Source organism: Cavia porcellus, unplaced genomic scaffold (genome assembly GCF_034190915.1).
Source record: "Cavia porcellus strain 051 isolate PalLab524CR breed Dunkin Hartley unplaced genomic scaffold, mCavPor4.1 scaffold_8, whole genome shotgun sequence".
NCBI lineage: Eukaryota > Metazoa > Chordata > Mammalia > Rodentia > Caviidae > Cavia > Cavia porcellus.
The window spans coordinates 9,610,711-9,632,925 of record NW_026947491.1 but is presented as its reverse complement, the minus strand read 5'-3'; the positions used below and the strand labels follow the sequence as shown (position 1 = coordinate 9,632,925).

The following is a 22,215-nucleotide window of genomic DNA, read 5'->3' as shown; positions in this document are numbered from 1 at the left end:
CTCTGGCAGGCTGAAAATTCATTTTCTGTTTGTGCTTGGAAAGTTTTTTCAAATTGACTAAGGTAATAATTTAGTCAGAGATTGAAAGTATCTAAAAGGCTGTGCAAGCAGCACAATCCCAGACAAGGATGCCTGCTCCTCCCAAAGTGGTGGCAGGTGCCCTGGTGTGGGTGCTGCTCCTTAATATCATAGAGAAGTATAAAGAAGGCGCTCAGCCCCTCCGAGTTCTGCTTCAGAGTAGTGTAAGTTTTGGGGAAGATGCAGGACCCAGTAAATGATCTCACTGATATGCAACATTTTACCAGGAAAACTGCAGTGAGAAGGAGGCATCTGAACATATCCTCTGCTGACATGCTCCTTTCTTGCAGATTTGATGCTTCTGCGCTCACTGTTTTTTACTCAACTACAAACCCTTGGTAACGTGGGCTTCCTCATTCCTGCATTCTGTGTTCACCTAATAAGCTCCCCACACCTGCCACTTAAGGTCCTTTCAGACTTACAGGTCTATCTTCTAATTGCTGTTTTATAAATACATTCTGGGCCTGTGCAGTGGAGGAACCTATAATAAAAAGCCACTCTTACTCCTTGCTGATGCCTGCCACTTTGTTAGGTGTCAGCACCACAGGAAGATTCTGTGTTACTTCTGTTCTTGGTGCCATATCATGGTGGTGGAGCTCACCAGTCATCCGTCATCCCATATGTTGATTACTTTTCTCTCATTGCTGAGACAAAATACCTGATGTCCAAAATGAAGGAAGGAAAGGTTATTTAGCTCACAGTTTGTGGAGGTTTCAGTTCATACTTAGTTGGCTCCAAGGCCAAGTGGCATAGCCAGGAGCAACCACCATTCATGGTACTGGAAAACAGTAATAGCAACAAGAAAAAAAAAAGGATATTGTATATGGGCTACTTATAAGTAGGCTGCCTACCCTAGGATGGTTGTAGCACTCACACCCATAATCCCAGCACTAGACAATGAATCAAATTCTAGATTTAGCTAGATTTAGCTGCTTCCAAAAAGCACCCCTCCATGACTACATAAGCCTCTGGGGGGGCAGCCCGACACAAACCATAACATCCCAGCTCTCTGCTGAATGAAGAAAATCGCAAGCTTAAGCCCAGCCAGGCAACATTGCAACTTTGCAGGACTCTGTCTCAAAACAATTAAAAAGTTCTTAGGATTGTAGGACAGGCAGAGGCCCTGGTTTCTATCCCCAGTAGTGCAAAACAAAAGAAAGAAAAATGCCAGTTGTTTTTGCCCACTGCCTAGCTGGGGTAGCTCTGCATAGCAGAGATGGTAGACAGAGAAGGCTGTAGGTTGTGGGGGCCCCGTGTTGTCTGTTCTAAGCACAGACTGCACGGACTGCTGTCTGGTTGGGGTAGATGAGGGAGGCCCACACATCTGACATGCAGAGCAGGAATAATTCTTGGAAGTTTTAAATAGAAGAGTATCATAAAGGTCTTTCCCCAAAGGGTTTCAGCATTAGTGGCTCCATTTCCTGCTTTTCTTTGTCTCTCCTTCTACAAGGTCCAAAAATGGCATACAAATTTCTTGCAGCACAAATTTAAAAACTTAGCAACAAATTAGGTTGGTTTTAAATGATCCCTAGTCATTTTGTGTGCTGGGATTAAAAAAGAAAAATCTGGGTTTTCATATTTACATTTGTTAGAATTTAGTGAATTTACATTAAATGATCATAATCAAAACATTTTGGGTATGTATCATAGAATAATTTATGATCACAGATGTATAAGGGCAAGTGTAAATGATTCCTGTGTTTCAGATTTCACTAACACCTTTGTTACAGCCAGGGCCCACACTATACATTACTGTTGATCTGATTTTTCATATTTCTTGTGCCTCTCCTAAAGGTGGCCTTCATACTATTGAAAACCGCAGTACTATGGGTTAGACCTAGATGTCCCTCATGGCCTCACACAGTCATAGATGGGGCCTATGGATGATGAGGGCCTAGGAGGCAGGGCCTGGTTAAAGGGGCGGTCCTGGGGACGGGGCTGGAAGGGTTCCTCTCTCACCTGGCTCCTTTCTCTCCACTTCCTGTCCTCAGTGCTCTGAGCAACACTCCTCTGCCAAATCCTTATGTTGTGCTGCCTTGCCTTGGGGCAGCTAATCATAGACTGAAACCACAAACTATGGTCAAAATAGGTCTCCCCTCAAGTTTGGGATGCCCGGTGTTTTGTCCCAGGGGCGAGGATAGTGACTAAGGTTCTTAGGACCAAGTTAGCTTGAGCCGTTGCAGAAAATGATGGGTGAAAGAGAAAGGACCATTTGCACTTGTTGAACCCTGTTTCAATACTCACTGGGCACAGACACCAAGACCTCTCTATTTTGCACAACTCACTTTATCACAGACATAGTCGATGGTCATTAGTTTGGCAGTGGACCTGCGGCTCTCATGCTGCAGCAGGTTGTATATCATTGAAAGCTCAAAAGATTTGCCATCACTGGTCTAGAACACTGTGGTCAGCATTCAAAGGAACAGAAAGAACTGAGTGTGGTGGTACATGTCTAGTCCCAGTTCTCGGGTTTAAAAAGACACAGTCATATCATTGTCCTTAGTGCACAAGTTGCCCCACTGGCTTCCGACTCAAGTGCTTAGTTGGCTTGGAGTTCAAGGCCACTTAGAATTTATTCTCAGCTGACCTTTCTGACTGTTGCTTTGTAGCCTTCTAACTAGAGGTCAGTGAGCTGTGGCCTGCGTCCAGGCTCAGCCTTTCACACCTCCACAGCCATTCTGGCTTCTGCATCTCTTTGCATAAAGCAGCTGAGGAAACAGAATAACGTGGAACAGACATACAGGAGGATACAGAACCTGGCATGTTTGCTCTCTGGTTTTTTGTTTTGCTCCACCATTACATGATGCCTCCCTGCTTCTTGTTCGCATCTGCTGCTGTCCTGGGAATGTGGTCCCTTATGTCCCCTTGGCAAGCTGTACAGGTGCTGGGAGCCGGTGCCCCATGTGCTGGGCAGGTATAGGGCAGCTTGTGGGAGCCAGTGTGGTCATGGGGTGAGACAGTGAAGTTTGGAGAGGGAGATGGAGCCACAAGGGCAGGCATGGAGCAGGTGGAGGTGTGGACAGTGCCAACTAGACAGGCCCCTCAGACAGGGCAGGCTGAGCTTTACTCTTCTCGCCTGGAGACCACATTCAGTAGAATTGAGCTGTGGATGATGCAATTGGATCTGTGTTTGTAGAACATCATGGTGGTACCCAGTAGAGCTGGGGTAACCAGCTAACCCAGAGTCAGAGTAGCCTTGCCCGGCTACATCTCCCCCAGGGTGCACACACCCTGGTACCTGCTGGGCACCCCAGGAGGAGGAAGAAACAGGAAATTAGGGGTGAGTGACTGATGCCCCCCAGAGGAGGCATGGCATTCCCATCACAGTCTCAGGACCACTTGGTCCGGCTTTTCTCCTGAGTTGGTAAGCAGCGGAGGAGGAAGTAGGGGTGTGGTCCCTTAATCAGATCCTGACTCTGCTTTGCTCCAACAACCCTGTCCTCTGTTCTCCATGCTCTGGTCATGACACTCCAAAAAGGCTCTGCCCCTGTCTTCCTAGTTGCCAGGGAGCAAAGCTGGACCTGGAGCCCTCTGTGTGAGCTACCCATAGTTAAGTTTCAAAGGATCGCAGGATCTGAAGCCCAGATTTTCTGCTTCTTGGGCAACATGGTATCTCTGAAAATTGGTAGTGTTTCTCTACATTTGGTTCCTTTTAGCAGCATGGTCCAGAGCCATATCCTCAGGGTCTTTCTTTTTCTTTTTTTAAATTTTATCGGTACCGGGGATCGAACTTACGACCACCTGCTTTCAAGGCAGGTGCATATGCCGCTGAGCTAAATCCCCAGTCCCCCTCAGGGTCTTTTTGTTTGCTTAGTTCTCGAATTTACTGTGTATCTTTGACATATCACTCCATACATCTCTCAATTTAAAGGCAGTGCCCTTAAAGCTATGGGCTTTTTGTGAAAGGCAGCATCATTAATTGGATCTGTGCCCTGAGCCATTGTGTCCACTTGAGAGAATTTATAGGGTCACACCCTTGGTGTATCTTTCCCCAGAGGATCTCATTCTTCTAGAGCCTTTAACTGGCATTCATTATCTGTGAACTTCTCAATTTTATCTTTTACTGCTGGGGGCCTACGATTAATAAATATTTAACCATGTAAGACCCTGGATTTTTGTGCTACTTTGCTATTCTATTTTACTCCTCATACAATCTAGACATCATTTTCTTAAACACTTCTTTTTTATGACACTTAACCACTGCAGTCTGGCAGCAACATGACTGATGTTCAGTTTCCATCCTCTCCAGAACCATGCACACATTGGTGTCATAGTTACTCTTTTGTTGCTGGGGCTAAATACCTGATACCCACAAATTAAAGGAAGAAAAATTTATTTTAGCTCACAGTTCGTAGAGGTTTCAGTCCCTTGACAGCTAGCTCCAAGGCAGGGTGGCATGGCAGAAGGGCATCACAGAGGAGAAACAGTCCATGGCAGGGTAGGCAGGAAACAGGCAATAGTGAGCTTCCCTTTCCCTCTCACCCATCCAGGCTATAAGCTTGTTGGTTGGTGCTACTCACACCCAGAACTATGTTAAACCAGTAATTTAGTTACCACACCTTAAATCCAGTCATCTCAGAAAGCCTCACCTATGAGCATGAGGCTTCTGGGGACATCTAGATACGAGTCATGATGTTTAGACAGCAGTTGTATTTCTTTATAGCATAACATACATTGCTGCTTTTTCAGTGTCTTACCAGAAAACCAAAGCCACCTGTTCTTCTGTTCTTGGCATCTGCTGTATATCAGAATGCACTCAGAACATAGTGGCTTAGGAGAACCGAGAATGACTGTTCCTCTTTGTCCTGATTCAGTAAGAGCCTGCAAGAGTTGGCCTAAGGGCCAGAAAGGAGGGAACGAAGCCATGCATGTGAGCCAGAGGTCAGAGGAAGACCTTGCTAGGCTCCTATCAGGTGGAGGTGAGACTGGGTTGGTGTCCTGGCTTGTATACTGAACCATGGCCAGGAATTGGCCTTGCCAGGCAGGAGACACAAGCATTTCCGGAAGACCATAGCCACACACTGAGGCCTGGGACTGATGCAGTGACTCACGCTTGACCTGTATGCCATCGGTGATAGGGGCAGCTAAGAGCCTACTGGTGAAAATCGTTGAGTTCCATGCTGAGCAATGTTGGGGGCTCAGAAAGAAGATTTTTTGAAAACAGAATTCAGTGATAAACTCATTTAAGAGCATTCAAAATAAAAATACACAGTCAGTGGTGTCTGAGCTACTTCTTTGTGGCTGGGACCAAGTACCCAAGGCCTACAATTTACAGGAGGACGGATTTGTGGGAGCTCACAGCTCAGTCCATAGTGTGCTGCTCCGGGGTAGCAAGGGCCTGGCAGACAGAAGATGTTCTCAGGGCAGACAGGAAGTAGAGAGAGGAAGGAGGACCCACTGGGCAAATAAACCCTTCCTGGCCACGCCCCGTGGACTCCCCCCTTCTGCCGCCCCGCCTTCAGGCAGCAGGTGGCTACAGCACCTGTGACTAGCGGCCTCCCACATGGGGCTTTTGGGGGCATTTTAGATGGTGAGGATGGCCAGCGTATCTCACCATGGGTCTGAGTTAGAACTCTGCTTCTGTTCGTTGAGCAATTAGCCTGTCGTATTGTGTTTCATCTCACTTAAATTCTCAAAATGATACCAGGTGATAGGCATTTTCCACATTTCTGCTTGTGAGGAAATGGAGGTTTAAAGTACATCGTCAGTTAGTAAGCAGTCACAGATGGTAGAGATGAAGCCCAGGTTTGCAGTAAAGGGCCTTAGGCAGTAAAAGATCTCAGCTCCTGCATGGCGGAGTCAGCTGCCTCGCCCACTTTCTTGCCAGTTTGTGGCAAGATTCTACACCACACAGTAGGGCAGGAAGAAGATTGGGTGACTAGGGTATCCAGATGGTTCCCAAAGGCTGTGTTTCTAGTGGAAATAGCTCTCTGCAAATAAAAAGATTCGCTCTATCACATAAATTCTCAGTCAACCTCAATCTTACTATCCTTGGTGCGCACCAGCATGCACGCTTCCATGAGCCCAGCCCAGGCACGCAGGTGCAGGGACAGGAGGAGGCTGAATGGGAGGCAGTGGCCTGGGTTCCAGTGCCCTCCACTCCTGCCTTCCTGGAGTTCAGTTTTGTGACACAGATGTGTGAACTAAACACACTTGTAGTATGTTGTGTTTCTAAACCACAGATGTGGGGCATAGTGGCCTGTGATCCCAGCACTGGGGAGGCCGAGACAGGAAGATGGCAAGGAGTTTAAGGCCTGCCTGGGCTACATAGCGAGACCCTGTGTTAAGTAAATCAGTAAATCAAACCTAAAGCCCAGGAAGGAGCCTGCAGCCCTAATCCTGCCTCCAGGGAGGCTTGTGCTCTGGCTGTGGCCTTGACTGCCCAGCTGCTGGGATGGGCCAAGGGGCTCAGGCTCTGCAGCAGCTTTTGAAGCCGCACCTGCAAGCAGGGATCAGCTGCAGCTCCATGGAGATAGCTTCCCGGTCTACACCCAGCCGCCGCCAGCTGGGAGCTAGGAATTCCAGGTGGAACCACCCAGGCAGCAACAGGAAATGGAGGTTTCTTGTGAGGTCTCTGACACCCTGATTTAGAGCCTATCCTACTTCTCAGTGTCCTGCGATGACTGGCCTTAAGAAATAATAGGGGGAATTAACATTTTTGTCATAGATTTTATATTTTTAAATATTTTTAATTTTATTTTTTGAATGTGTAGTAGATATTGTGAAGTGAAAAAATGTCCATATGAGGAGGGGAAAAAGGGAGGTGCAGGAGGGAAAGAAAGGGAAAAATAAAAAATGAGAAAAGGTAAAATGGAAACAAACCTTCTGTAAATGGGCAGGGAAAGAGCAGTTGAAGGGAGGGTAAGAAAATGGGAAAAAAATTATTTTTTGACACGGTCTCTCTGTGGGCCTTCAACTCACTACATAGGCCAGGTTGGCCTTGAACTTACGGCCATGCTCTTGCCCCAACCTCCTGGGTGCCGGGGCAGCTCCAGTTTTATCTTTCAGAAGAAAGGCCTTTTTGAGGACAGAGTGGCAGTGTGCTTCATAGCTGACGGGAAGCCAGATGGAAACTCCAGGTCAGCACAAGTGAGCAGGGCCTCGGTGAGCACCCGGACGCTGGCAGTTCTGACACCCTGCCCAGCCAGGCAGTGTGGAGACTGTGCTGTGTGCTGCTGAGGAGAAGTGGGCTTCGCATTGTCAGTGTCTGTACAGAGCTAGAAGCCCTACACAGCTGACAGTGCCTGGCAGGTAACAGTGGACAGTTGAATGAATACAGCATTGTCACAGAAACCTTGAAAAGTGGAAACAAAAAATAAATAGCTTATAACTCCAACACCTTAATATTCAGTGATTTAAATTTTTATATACATACATTTTATAGTTACATATATTTAGTATACATGCATATGCATAAAAACTACATAGAATATCTTATATATCATTTAAAATTTAATGTTAGTATGGTAGACAATTTTATATCCTGATTTCTAAACTTTTATGGTCAGCATTTCCCCAAGTTGCTGTACAATTTTTATTTTATTTTTTAATTTTATTTAAGGAGAAAAAGAAAAAAAAAGCACAGAAAGGGTACAAGTTATACAGATTCACAGAAAAAAACAAACAGTAGGAAATCACTAGTTAATGGATTACATTTTGTCATCTTAGAAATAATTGTTCAAGTTACAAAATTAAAGCTTATAAAGTGGACATTCCAACAGTGAGACTGCAAACAGTTCTGTTCAATGACCCAACAAAACTCAGTAATATCATTATCTATCTTATACACTTAAATATACATGTAGTTATATTGTTTAGAGCACTTTCTTTTCCTCTCTTTTGTATAATGACAATTACACATTTTGGGTTTTGTTGCTCCCACAGTTCTTATTACTTTTTTGGAAGAGAGTAGAACCAAAAGTGACATAACATAACAGTCAGTAAAATCAAAAGGGTGGACGTAATAGATAATGTAAAAGCATAATACTAGGTGATCAACAATGGTTACCATAATGCCTCCCGCTATCTTTAATAGAATTGCCTATATCATTAGTTATAATAAAATTTGAACAAAACAGTAAAGAACAAAACCAACAAAACCAAAACATTGGAGACATTATAGGTCTTCAAAAGTAAATAATAGTCAACCAGAATGGGCGTCATAATGAATCCCACTATCTTCAAAACCCTTGGGTACTTGAGGAGGGTGACGGGCGGTGTGTACGTGCTTCATGGCCTAGTTCAATCAAGCTCTCTATTCTTGATTTACTACTAAATCCTCCTTAGATCTTTGAATTTCATAAAGACTTGCGTTTGTTGTTCTTGGGTCACAGCTGTTGCCTAAACTTTCGAACCTGATACTATCAAGCAAAACAGAATAGAAGAACATCAGTCAAAACAAGATGGTGAGAGCAATACAGGGCTTTAAATCAAGATAATGGAAAGTCAGAGTGGGTTACTATAATATATCCTGCTATTTTTTAATTTATTTTTCCCTTAATTAAAAGGATAAAAAAAGTAAATAATAAAATTGAGATAAAAGAGGGCATAACAGCAAATCAGCGCAGATCAAAACATAACCATTTAAGCAAAATAGTGTTTCACCACAAGATTATCCCGACATAAAAGTAGTTACCATATTGTCTCTTTCCTTGAAATCTTTGAGTATAACTTCGTATACTGTAGCATCAAATATATCAAAACAATGTAAAACCATTTAAGAGAATGACAGTATTACAGGATATTTAGAATCAACTAACAGAAAATGAACAATGGTTTCTGTATAATCTCCTTGTCTATAAAAGGTTTTACTTATACTATCATATATAATAAAATCCAATAAGATGCCACCTGTTTAGACCAATGGAGATAGAAGAACAAAAGCTTGATAAGACTTCAAAACAAGATGATACTAAATCAGTATTACCTCTTAAGACGTCATTTTCTCCAAAATAGCTGTTCCTATCATCCAATCTTCTCTGCCTCATTTCTGTTGAATTCTTTTTCTGTCATTAGTTGTCAGTTTGTCTTCTTCATTCTGTTTTCTGCTCCATTCATTGTGGCCTCTCTGCCGTTACTTCTGGATTTTTCGTATTTTTCTTTTTTAGAATATCTTGTAGTATTCTCTGTAGAGTTGAATTGGTGTTTGCAAATTCCCCTAGTTCCTCTTTATCCTGGAAGCACCTTGTTTTTCCATCAATTTCCAGGGATAGTTGTGCAGGATATATCAATCTTGGCTGGAGATTATTATCTTTCAAAGCTTGAATTATTTCCCCCCACGCTCTTCGTGATTTGATGGTTTGTGCCAGAAGTCTGCTATAATTCTGATGGGTGTTCCCTTGTAAGTGATCTGTTTCTTGTCTCTGATGGCTTTTAGTATTCTGTTCTTGTATTGGATTTCTGGAATTTTAATTATTATATGCCTGGGTGTTGCTCTGTTTGGGTTGTAGGTGGCTGGGGTCCTGTATGCTTCATACAACTGAGTATCTTTACCTTTTGCTAAATTAGGAAAATTCTCCTGGATTATTTCTGTGAGTAGCTTTTGTAGTTCATTTGTTTGTGTCCCTACTTCTTCTTTTATGTTCTTAATTCTTAAGTTATAGACCCTCTTATCATCTTCTAGTCTTTGTAATGTTGCTGTTTGTTTCTTTGTTATTTTTAAGAAGTTTTTCATTTCATGCTCCCATATTACAACTCTGCCCTCCAGTTCAGATAATCTGTCCTTAGTTTCTTTCAAGCTGTTATGCCAGTTTTCGATAGACTTTTTAGTTTCCTGGTAGTCTCTTTGAACCTGCTTCACTTATTCTATGCTCTCTCTATTTTCTCCGTTAAACAATTCTCCCCTCTTTTTGTGTTCTTCCATTCCACCATCTGTTTTTTCTTGGGTGGTGCTTAGCATTTCTCTAACTATTCTGCTTATGTCTAGCTTCAGGTCATTAATAACTTCATTCCTGAACTTGTCTATGAGGCCCTCGAGATAGCGCTTTATGTCTATTGGTGCTGTGTCTGCTGTTGTCTCTTTCTCAGGATTGGGGGCCGAGGACCCTTTCTTGTTGCTGCCTCTTCCCATATTCTTTGTTCCTTATATATGCAAGCGTATATAGGAGGCCCAGCTTCCTTCCCTGTCAGCCACTGTCTGATTGAATTGTGTTCCCACCCACCGCAGCACACCAGGAAGTTGCAGACCAGGCAGCCTATGCGGGGCCCACCCCTCCAGGTCAATCTACCTTCAGGAGCTGGGACCTGGGCTATGCTAGCCACTGGGTGTCAGCCAGCAGCGTCACGTGGGCTAGGCACTTCTCACCAATCCTGCTTGAGAGGGGGATACATGACTGAAGTCACTGCAGCTCCCTGTTCCCGCAAGTCTGTCCGGTCCCAGAATGTCCTCTGTTGGAGTCTCCTGGACCGTGGAAGAGTCCCAGTTTTCCCTCACTCACCGGAGGTGGATGCATGGCTCCCCGCCCGTCCGCTCTCAACTCCCGTTCACCCATTCTCGTTCTCAGAGCTTCTGCGCGTCTTTCTCCCTGCCGAGCTGATGCAGACACAGTGGCGGTGGTGGCGGCGGGAAACCCAAATCGCGGCTTCCAATGGCACAGGCTCCAGCTTCCACGCTGAGGCTTTATCTGTTCCTGTTATAGCACCAGGATTACATTGCCAGTTGGTTTCTCTCAGCCCAGTTCATTCTTGGGTCACCGGGGCATATCTCCTCTTGCTTATGATTCCTTACTCAGCACCATTCCTGAATTCTAAGCTGGGTATTTCAGAGAGCCTCCGTAGCTGCTGCTATTTGTCCACCATGTTCTCCCGGAATGCTGTACGATTTTTAGAATTCCAATTTTAATGGCCGTGTAACATACTTTCCAATAATTCAACATAAGCTAGATACTATTTGTCTTGTCAATTAAATTTTGTTTGAAGTTTTTGATAATTTTATTCTAGTGGAGATCTTTGTGCGTATATTTCTTTTGAATTATTTCACTAAATGATCAGAGTTAGACATTGGGTTGTAGAAACTCTGGGCCATCGTGTGATCGTGGTTTTATGATCCCAGCATCAGCTGCTTTGAGTGTGAGGGTTGTTAAAAATCTGTGCAAAGGGTTCCTCACAGTTTTTCTTTTCTGCAGGGATCAGCACTAGCCAAAGCTCTCTCACTTTGGTCATGGGGCTGGGCAGGGCAGCTCTGGTAACCACTCTCACTTTCTCAGCTGCCTATGGACGTGCGAGAAGAGATGACAAGGAGGGCCATCGCCACAATCACACGCCTTATGGAGAAGCCACGGAAAAGGAATGCAGAGGACAACACTCGGGAGGCCGGTGCCCCTGGGGTCACCTACACTGAGGTGCTGGATCACCTGCAGAAGTCGCTTGCCCACCTGGGGACGCTGGGCCACAGCTTCATCCTTGAGCTGCAGAAGAGTGAGCAGGTAAGACCTCAGCAGACCTCAGCCCATGCGCCACCCTGCCAGCTGTGTCTCTCAGACCCCTTCCCTGTTTTCCAGTGCCAGGGTCAACCTTGCTCCTGAGCCACCCAGCTGACACACAGTCTTCAGGTGCTTTAGATCCCTAGTGGTAGTGACATTTTTTATAGGGTTTTCAGATCACAGATACTCATGAAAATTGCCTGAAGCCTCTCTCCTTTACTTCTATTTTCACTTGTCCATTCACTTTTAATTCTTTCTAAAGGAATCTGGGAGTGCTTAGGGCAGATGATACCCAGGACACAAAGGAAGAGATATGCTGAGTGTGATCCCAGCACTGACGAGGCTGAGGCAAAAGGATTGCTGTGAGTTCAGGGAAAGCCTGCACTAAATAACAAGACCCTGCCTCAAAAAGAATATCTCCTGTCTGGCAGGAATATCTCCTCTCTGGAATGAGCACTTTTTGTCCACGCAGGCTGCTTGAGGCGCATCGCTACACACCAGTGTGCTGAGCTAGGAAGACCCGAGTCAGACATGGCCACGTCTGCTGTTACCAAGTGTGCATGTGTTCGTGTGCTGTCTGAACTCTGAGGGATCATTCCACAGGGAGTCTCTATCCAACACACCCACATGGATATTTACAGATACATAACTGTAGTTTATATTTTCATTTAAGCATTAATGTCAGTAATATGTATTTTTAACTATGTGTTAACATTTTTATCATTATGTCTGTTGTGTGTTGCAGCAGACACGTGAACACATCTATCTGGCAGGTGATTTTAACTGGTATTAGGGTAGGGCTTATATTATCGGCATCCTGAACAGTCACATGAGGGTGTACTTTCTGGCTGGATCCTATTTTTGGGCAAATGTGGTGCATATCTGTGGCACAGGGGTGACTGTGTGAAGTTCCTCCTTCCCAAGTTGTGCTCCACACATGCTTGGTGCAGAGTCCTGACCTCTGGCTTGTCACCTGTCAGTTAATGTTCACCGTGCTGCCTGTCATGGTCCCTCCTGACCTCACCCCTGCTTCACACACATGTAAGACCAGACCCCAGAGACCAGCTCTCCCGATGCATGGTAAAGCAGGGATTTGCACCCACACCTGGTGCTGAGCCTGTGTCCTGGATGTACTATGGTGGCTGTCATGTTTGCGTGGTGACCTACACATGTAGCAAAGTGAACACACACATGCACACAGTGGATCCTGACTGGGTGGCCAACACTGGCTCCTGTGTCTTCCAGGTGGCCCTGCAGAGGTACCGTGAGCTGTATGACCTGTCCCGCTCAGAAGAGGAGGCGCTCTGCAGTCTGGCCGTGAGCATGTGTTTGGATGGCCAGCCGCTGGCCATGATTCAGCAGCTGCTTGAGGTGGCAGTCGGGCCTCGGGACACAACCCTCAAGGATGTTGTGCGAAGTGCCATTGTGAAAATAATGTCTACACTGAGGTAAGCTCTAAAGCAACCACTGAGAAAAGCTGGGGTCCTGTTTGCGTGTCGTGATGGAGACCTCATGGTCGTCAGAACAGTAGAGCAAGGTCCAGGAAGGAGAAGCAGTGGGCATTGTCCAGTACTTGACAAGGTTATTTTCAGGTTCCTCAAAGGCCTCGGGTCTTAAAATACCTTGGAAGAGGAGAGCCCTGGGCTGTCACGGCCTCTGAGACAAAGCCACCTTCCTTTCAGTCAGCCTCCTCTCTCCCTTGAGGCCACTGGTGGAGGGAAGGCACAGGTGCAGGGAGCCAGCGGACCTCCCTTGCCTGTTCCAGTTTCTTTCCTGGGACAGAGCAGGGGAAGCGACCAGAAGTCCCTGGGCTTGGAAGAGGTCGATGGCTATGTCTGGGGCTCAGCTTACCTGCAGCCAGCAGGAGATCTGCCCTGGCCCCTCTGCTGGAAGCTCCGAGGGTTAGGACAGAAGGACGTGAGTCCCCCAGGGGAAAAGGCATCATCACGCTGTGAGTAATGTGACTGGACTCCAAGAATCTACTGCATTTAATTCTCCCTTAAGGTTCTTTGTCCCCTATATTATTCTTGGGGAGCTTCATGATGAAATGCACATCAGTCTTCTGCAGCCGAGCCGAAATCAGATGGGCCTTTCTCAGCCTCGTTACCATAGCGTCATACTTTCTGCCTTAGTGCTCTGAACCTGCTGGTGATTTTGCATACAAGGACAGGCCTCAGACATGATAGTAACAGTGCCCCACTAAGAAAGCTTTGCCCTGCCGGTAGCTGGATCTGGTATTTGTTGCTGTCTTGAGAGTCGCTCTGTGGCATGTGCTAATGGGAGCTTGCCTGTCACATTTCCTGCCCTTTAACTTGTGGCTGTCTTTACTGTTTCTAAATCAGGCCTTAGATGGATTTTGCAAAAGTAAACATCAGAGTTTTGATGATTCCAGTTTGTTTCCTAAATACTGGACATTTGCATGAAAAATTAAAACAGTGTAGTGCCGATAGTGAACCCATGAAATAACCGATGCTTTTCTCCGTCCCTGCCTGCCTCCTGGCAGGGGCTTAGTACTGGTCTGGTAAGGTCTGTATTTGGCAGGTGCCGACTTGAGTCTGAGCAGGGAAAAGACGGTGCTGGAAGATCTCAACTGCCCTTTATCAGAGGAAAGGAAAGCAAAGCACTCCTGACAGCCGACCTTTACTTGCTGGAAGTCAGTGAGGCATGGGCCTCATCCAATCAGCACGGCCTCAAATTCATACTAGAAAGCACCCGCCTTCTGCATCTGGAATTTGGTAGACATGAGCGTGATGCAGTGCTGGTTCCTGTGGTGTATGACACAGGCCTGGTACCTAGGAAGTCACAAATAAATAGATTTCTAAAAAGAGTGTGGCTGGTACAGTCAGGTTGCACTGTCTCGAATGCCCAACTCCTCAGATGGTCACTGCTTCGTGAGGGCCTTGGATGACTGTGTGCAAGCAGGTCTTGCCATTATCAGCAGGAAGGACTGTTGGAGATAGGGAGAGAAGGCTTCTATTCCATACCCTCAGCATCTCCTCCAGGCTCAGCCTTCAGTAGACACTGTACAAGTAGCTGCAAGCAGGCAGTGTAGACCAGGCAGGCCCCAGCTGGTTCGCCTGCAGTGTGATTGTACAATGTGCTGCTGGGGCCTGAGCCAGTGTCCTGACTCAGGTCCCTCTTTCTTTCCACAGTGGAGGTGGTGCCGACCTTGGTGGGACTGGAGACCCGCTTCAGGTCCTGGAAGGCGTGGTGGCAGCTGTGCATGCCAGCGTGGATGCCGGGTAAGGCAGGTGCCTCTCTGGGAACCAGATCTCTAGGCCTCCAGGCTGAGTAACATGGGCAGTGTTCTGGAGACCAGGGCTGAGGGCATCCTGGGGTTTCTGTGCATCTGGAGCCTGCGCCCCCAGCTCCATGTTGGTCCTTGGCTCAAGCAGGTCCCACTCCCCCAGTTGCACAGCATCCTCTATCACAAGAAGGCCCAGAGAGAAAACTGCTTTGAGCTTTTAGAAAAGATCCTCATCTATGAGTTAACTGCATTAGCTCAAAAGTTTCTAGAGTATGTGTATTATGTGTAGTGTAAAAAGAAAGCTTTTTGGACCAGAGATATAGCTTAGCGGCACAGTGCCTGCCTGGCAAGCGTGTGGTTGTGAGTTTCCATTCCTGGTACAAAATAAATAAATAAATACAATAAATTTTAAAACATAAAATATAATAATTTAAAAAAAACTTTATAAAAACTGGCTGTGATGGCGCAGGTCTGTAAACCCAGCACTCAAGAGGCTCTGGCAGGAGGATCAAAAATTCAAGGCCAGCTTGAGTTGAGTAGCTATGTCTCAAAACACCAAAAAAACCCAAACTGAAAACAAACAACCTGCCATTGCACACTCCCAAGGGTTCACCACCACTGCCTTAGGAAGTGTCCCCCTCGCCCAAGCCCCAGAGTAGTGAGGGGAGCTGCAGGGTGGGGACCTCTGTAGCCTTTGATGGCTGAAGTTCAGGCCAAGGTTACAGGCTACAGCCTGCTGCTACACTTGCTCCTGCCCGCCTGGATCCTCAGATCAGAGCTCCAGCCCCTTCCTCCTGCAGCCAGGAGAGGCCAGGAGGATGGGCGGCCTCCCCTGGGCTCCTGCCCCAAGAGTGGTCTCATTCGATGATGCTGATAATGGTGACTCTGCTGCGGATGAGGCTGACCATGGTGGCCGCTGTCCACGGAGCGTGTGCTCTTTACTCACACTGCACCACGTGCTTTGTCTACATCACCTACAGAGTGGGACAGGGTCAGCCTTGACTCTGCCCAGAGTTTAGGGAGCCCAGTTAGGGCTCTCCGTCCCCCCAGCTGTCTGGTCACCTTGAGAGTAGTGGAACCCAGCAGACATTTATGCCTTCTGTGTTTCTTGTACACTATTCCTTCCAATTTTTGATAAATATTAACACATGTCTTTGTAAATTTATAAGTTTTTCAGCCAGTTCTCTGAATTTTATAATTTCCTTTATTCCTGAATGCAGTGAATAGTTTTTTCATTTAAATGGCCATAAAATAGCACTCGATTGGTGTATAACATAATATATGCTAAGAGCCATTCTCAGGGGCATTGCAGAATTTTAGTCTTAGGGCCAGGGATTTAGCTTAGTGGCGTAAGTACCTGCCTGGTGAGTACAAGGCCATGAGTTTGATACCTGGTACCAAAAATAAATAAATAAATAAATAAAAAAGAATTTTAGTCTTCACTGGAGTGTGATTGTACAATGTGCTGCTGGGGCCTGAGCCAGTGTCCTGACAGCCGACCTTTACCTGCTGGAAGTCAGTGAGGCATGCGCATGAGGCATGAGGTATTCTGTTAGCCTAGTGTAGGAATTTGGCTTCAGGTAAGTTAGCCTGGGACTCAGTTTAGGCGATTTCCTGTAGGTAGCCCTGTGATGATGTGGGTACAGCCACATGGGGGGACAGTGCTTTAGCTGGGTCCTGAGATGTTGTCAAAGGGATTTCCGGGGTAGAGGGAAGGAGTCTGGATGCAGTGCACTGGGCCCTTCCTTGAGGATCTTTAGACTGTGCTCCTGTCACAGCCAGACACTTGTATTTTACTTTTAGAGTGGTATAAAATTGGAAGCTCCAGCCATTGGCTGAGCCCTAATCCACACCCCACGAGCATGGGCTTTGGGTCACAGGGTGTCGCCTACTGCACCTGCTTGTGGGGGTCTCTGTTCTCCCTGGGGTGGGGCCTGTGGCGGCTGATGGCTTCAGTGATGGGATGTATAAAATTACTGGGGAATAAGCTCCACTATTTATGAGGACATCAGGGTAGATATTCGTTATCTATGTGGTTGATATAACTCATTTTGATAGGGTACTGTGTAAAACCACACTCATTTACACAGTTGTTAAATGCCTAATGTGGTGGCTGGAAGCCTTTTAAAAACCTGAAGTTTTCCTCTCAACAGGACAAGAATAAAGTCATACAGTAAGCAGGTATCCAGTCATTCAAGCTCTAGGTGAGACATTGAGACTTTCTCTTTCCCCTCACCATCGTCCCGCAGGGAGCAGCTGGTGGCCCCCGAGGACCTGCTGGAGTGGCTGCGGCCCTTCTGTGCAGATGACACCCTGCCCGTGCAGCCTCGCGTCCGTGTGCTGCAGGTCTTGGAGCAGTCCTGCCACCTGACAGAGGAGGACAGCAGGCTCCTGGTGTTCTTCCGAACAGAGGCCATCCTCAAGGCTGCCTGGCCTGGGAGGCAGGTGAGGAGGGGCGCACGCCCATCATCTCAGCGCTCTGGAAGGCTGAGGCAGGGAGATCACAAGCTCATGCCCCAGTCAGGGCAGAACGGCCTGGGCATGTAGCTCTGAGTGAAGTCCTGGGTTCAGTGCCAAACAGACAAAACACCGAAAGTTTCCTTGTTACCAGCAATTAGAGGTCAACACTGATCAGAGGTTAGTACCTGAGTACCTGCAGTAAAGTTTCCTTTTTATGTTGGATCACACACCACACACATTTATGATTTTTATCGTTGTAGCAACTAGGACATTCACAAAATCCATTACCTGTGGTGACCAGCTTCACACTGTGCTGGGCACAAAGGACCTATCTTCCTTCTGGTGTCTTAGTAGATGCCGTGGGAATCACAATGCCGTGTCTTCTCTGTGCCACCCTTTGGCCCCTTTTGTTCTCCTGAAGGTTCTCCCCTACCCCTGCAGGCTTCAATGAAGCTTCCCATGACTTCTGTACATGGGAACTTAATGTTCTCTTCTATCATGATAGCTCAGGAGTGGGAGGATGGACTTCCTTCTGAACCCCGCGAGTCCTATGCGCAGAGCTTGAATACTTGTCATCAGAGGAATTGGAACACTTGTTCTTCAAGGAATGAAAGGCTATGGTTGTTGAAATCTGGCTTATATTACAAACAGTTGCACCTTACGGACAGTGCTATGGCTCGTGTCTAGATACCCCCTGCTACAGCCTCAGGCACTTGTACGTAGGGCTTTTCAGGGATGGCTGGATCTGGGGTGCATGAATACTGATGAAGGGTGTGTGATAATTAAATTAGTGTTCTAATTGGTTTACCAGAGTTCTGTGGATGATGGTAGCCCCACAGGGTTGGGGGTGGCGTCAACCCATAGGCTTGCAGCCTGGATGGAATAAAAGGGAAAGGGAGGCAGGCTGCCTGCTGTCCTGCCTGCCCTGCCACAGAGTGTTTCCTCTCTGTGATGCCCCTCTGCCATGCCACCTGCTTGAGAGCCAGCCCAGTATGAACTGAAACCTCTGCGGAGTATGAGCTGACCTTTGTGCATGCTGGGTATTTTGTCTTAACAATGAGAAAAGTAACTAAGACTGACAAGATCCAAGAGCTGGCACCCTGAGTCAAGTGCTTCAGCACCCATACTTACCTTCAGCTGTGTTTCCTTCTATGAAGTAAAATAGGTGAATACTATTTTATTCTTCAGAGCTGCAGTAACTGAGAGTCTAAAAAAGATGGGTTTATCAACAATTGTTTAGTCTTACAAGATTGTGGAAATGAAGTATGATGAAAGAGCCACCGCCATGTAAAATACACTCTCACCAAGTGCCATATCCAGGCTCAAGAGGGCACTCAGGGCCCCATTAAGGAGCAGCCTGAGAACATGGATGCCACAGGCTATAGTGTAAAGCAAAATGCACGTGCTTAGAAGAGGGAGCGTGCACACTGACCCTGTCTCTGGGGCAAGCCTCCACTCTCCCACTTCAAAGCTCCTGGTCTGCACCTTGAGGGGGTCGAACTCTATCACACTGGGAGCCCTCTGCAGACAGGCTCACTTTCCTCTTCCCTGAGCACTGGAGCCAGCCAGGACCACCAGGCTGGTGTCTTAGTGTGTGTTATATAGCCCTGAGGACGGAAAACAGGAGGAGCCAGTGGAAGCTGGGAAAAAGCAGCGTCTTATGTGTTACATTAAAGCTCTGGAATACACACTTGACCCCTCGGCCACCATTCCTTCTTTTAAGCTTTTTGCCACATTCCAATTGCTTGAAGAACAGGTTGGTAGTTTGCTGTGATCTCAATGGTTTCTGAATATTCCTGAGATTATAGTTTCTCCATAGCTTCCCTTTTGCCCGAAACAGGGTTTAAGGTGGCTGAGCCTGTATTACAGAGCCTCCTTTTTTGTGCACTTTCTAAACTGTCTGGGCTTTGTCGCCAGCACAGACCATCTTGCTCATTCGCCCGGTCCCCCAGTCCACATCAACTCCTCATTTCACCAGGGTGTTCTTGTGAACTAAACTTTCAGACTCCAGAAAGTCTATCTCCAGGTGTCTCAGAGACTGGGGGAAAGTGACCTCACCCCCTCATCCTTCGTGTTCCCCTCTCCTGCTTTCCCCTCATGCAGCAGTGAGCGCATGCCAGCAGCTGCTGAGTAGGGTTTCTTCCATGTTTGCCAGCAGAGGTCGGAACACTTCGGGCTGGCTTCATCTCTGATCTTCTCCAAGAAACAGATATGCGAGTGTCTCCCTTCCTGCCTTAGAAATAAGGCATCCTGTGTCCACCTGACATTGCTGGTTCAAATCTCCTTTGGAGGACAAGTGAATTAGATGCAGAACTTGGTCCTGTTCTTGACCTGGTTTCTTGCTTCTTGGAAAATGAGGGCAGGAAAACCGAGGTTTCAGAATGGAAACACCAACAGCTCCTAGGGCATTAGAGAACCACACATGAAGTTCAGAGGCTCTCCTGAATTGTTACTTCCCAGAACATTTCTCAAAGCAGTGGAGAGATCAGGATGCTGGCGGACGATGTCCCTCTGTGTCTCCAGCAGTGCTGTAGCTACAGGACCCTGAGGATGCACCCACGGTGTGCAGGGCTTTGTGGTGAGGTTGAGGCCCTCGATTGAGGGAGGCAGGCGCCCCCACAGCCCGCACTTGCACTCTTCCCAGTGCCAAGAGTTCTGCAGCGACTGGTCTCTCACCCTCCGCACCTTGCCCTACCTCTTTGGTAGTGTTCAGGGCAGAGAGGTTTCCTATTATGCAGAGATGGGAATAGATAATGATTTTGTAATGTTCGGTCCCCGGGAGTGTGGCCTGTGATCTTCCCCATGGCAGCGATCCTCTTAGGACTCCATACTTAATTATCCTCCTGTGGCAACCATGTGGCCACAGATCCCCCGCTGGGAGAAGCCAGCCAGCTGCTGCAGGACCCAAGCTTTGAGGAGAGGAGGCAGTATCCCGCCTTCTAGAGATTGAGAATCAAAAATCCAGGTGCACTTATTTTTCAGCAGTGAACATTATTATCCCAGAAATGTCCCCAACACAGGGCAGAGGCTGGGACTGGAAGCAGGGAATGCACCCTGTGCTAGTACTTAACTGCAGTTTATCTGCAATTTTCAGCCTTAGTAATTTTTTAGTTGACCAGTGCATAATGCATATGGGCCAAAGTACTGATGTTTCCACTGAAAACTTCTGGCCTTGGCACCCGCTGTGACCCTCAGTCTTACGTGAAAGGGAACATGTGACTTAGCATCTCGCCTTTAGGATTCCCCTGGGTCTGGCCTTGAGTTGAAGTGGCCCTGCACCTCAGGTGCAGCTACAAGGCTCGCTGCACTCCAGAGCCTCTGTGTGCACAGCCACTGGTTTGTGTGCCCAAACTCTGCCAGTGTGCACCTTGGGCAGTTGGCCCCCGCCCTCCGGAGTGAAGCAAAAGTTCAGTTTGCACAGCCGTGTTTAGCTCTTTAGAAATAACTCACTGTTGCCTAAATGTCTTCAAAGCTAGGACTCATGGGCGTGATTTGTGCAAACAAATATAGGGGAACATTTGATGTTAAGAATGTGCAGGCACACATGTGATGTACCCCAAGACACTGAAATCATGCCATCCTGGAACAAAAAGAGACTTTCAGAAGTTTCCTGGTTCTGTCATAAAGAAGGACAAGCTTGAGATTTTATGAGTAAATGGATACAATTGGAGATCATACTCATAAGTGAAATAAATCAGAAATGCATATATAAACATCATATTATCTCACTAGTGTGAGACACTGTAGGAAACAATATATGGCTATATATATATATATATATATATATATATATATATAAAATATAGTTAGGATAGCCATTTATATTCTTCCATTAGAATATAAATTCACTAAGAACAGAGATCTCAGAGATGGTCAGTAAGTATTTGTTGACTAAATGAATACTAATCTTTAGATAGTTGCCCAAGGTCACTCTTGAATGGCAAGGCCAAGAAATGTGCCTGCTGCTGCTAATGGAGGGTGAACACTGCGCCCTGTGTGGGTGGAGGGACAGATGACAGCAAGGATGGGTGCTGAAGGAGGTCCCTCCAGAGGGTCTGGCATGGATGCACATGGCTGCGTTTGTGCTCGGCGCTTTGCTGGCAGTGACTTGTGGTCAGCTCCTGAGGAAGCAGGTGGATCCAAGCTTGTGTGTCCCAACTCGAGCAAGATGTGAAGGTCTGAAACACAGCCTGGGCCTCTCCTTTCCTCCCTAAGTTGCTATCCTCACTGGGCTTGCAAACTCTGGAGGTTGCCGACTCTATGAACTATGTTCTTGCTTTTCTTTTCTTTTTTTCTTTATTTTTTTATTATTTAAAGAAAGACAAAACAAAACAGAAAATGGGCAGAAATAGTATATACTTTCAAAGAAAAGAAATAAACAGTAATAAATCACTAGTTGATATATACATATTGTCCCCCCACAAATAGTTGTTCAAGATACAAAAGTGGAACATATAAATGGGAATTCAACCAGGGAAACTGCAAACAGTTCTGTTCAGCTATCCAACAAAAGCTAAGTAATATGGCTATCAATCCTATACACTTAGACATGTACGCATTTATCCATATCTTCATTTATGTTGAGACCTACCTAAACTTACTAGATTAAAATCCTTTTGAACAAAGATTAATCATATTGCTGGATTTCACATCATAACACTCCGGAATCAGCACTGGGTACTGCAGTGCCCCTTTCTTTCCTTCAAAGTATTTATTCATTTCATCATGTGTCATAAGATCAGTTCTCATAAACTGTTTATAGGTTTTATGCAAGCATGAGTCTTAACATGTATTTCTATCCTTTCTATATTAGAGGGAGAAACAGAACAAAGCAGGACAGAACTAAACATATTCCTATAGACACATAAAACTAAAAAGATATAAAACTGCTGTATAAGGAGTTCTACCATGGTCACTGTGCAGTTTCTTGTTATCATCAATGGAATTGACTATATCATCAGATAAAGTAAAATTGACTATATCAGTACATGGCAGAATTAACAGAAATAC

The 22,215-nt window shown here is 46.2% G+C and overlaps 1 protein-coding gene across 10 annotated transcripts in view; it reads left to right on the top strand.

Moving 5' to 3' along the window:
• Positions 1–22,215, top strand: part of Nbas (NBAS subunit of NRZ tethering complex) — a 222,990-nt gene that overhangs the window by 181,016 nt on the left and 19,759 nt on the right. For 9 of the 10 annotated variants that reach the window (XM_063254316.1, XM_063254312.1, XM_063254313.1 and 6 more), the window contains 4 exons: positions 11,283–11,501; positions 12,744–12,946; positions 14,618–14,740; positions 16,995–17,190. In XM_063254316.1, coding sequence (XP_063110386.1) covers positions 11,283–11,501; positions 12,744–12,946; positions 14,618–14,740; positions 16,995–17,190 — 741 coding nt within the window. The remainder of the gene's footprint in view (positions 1–11,282; positions 11,502–12,743; positions 12,947–14,617; positions 14,741–16,994; positions 17,191–22,215) is intronic. The other variant, XM_063254314.1, reaches the window with a different exon arrangement.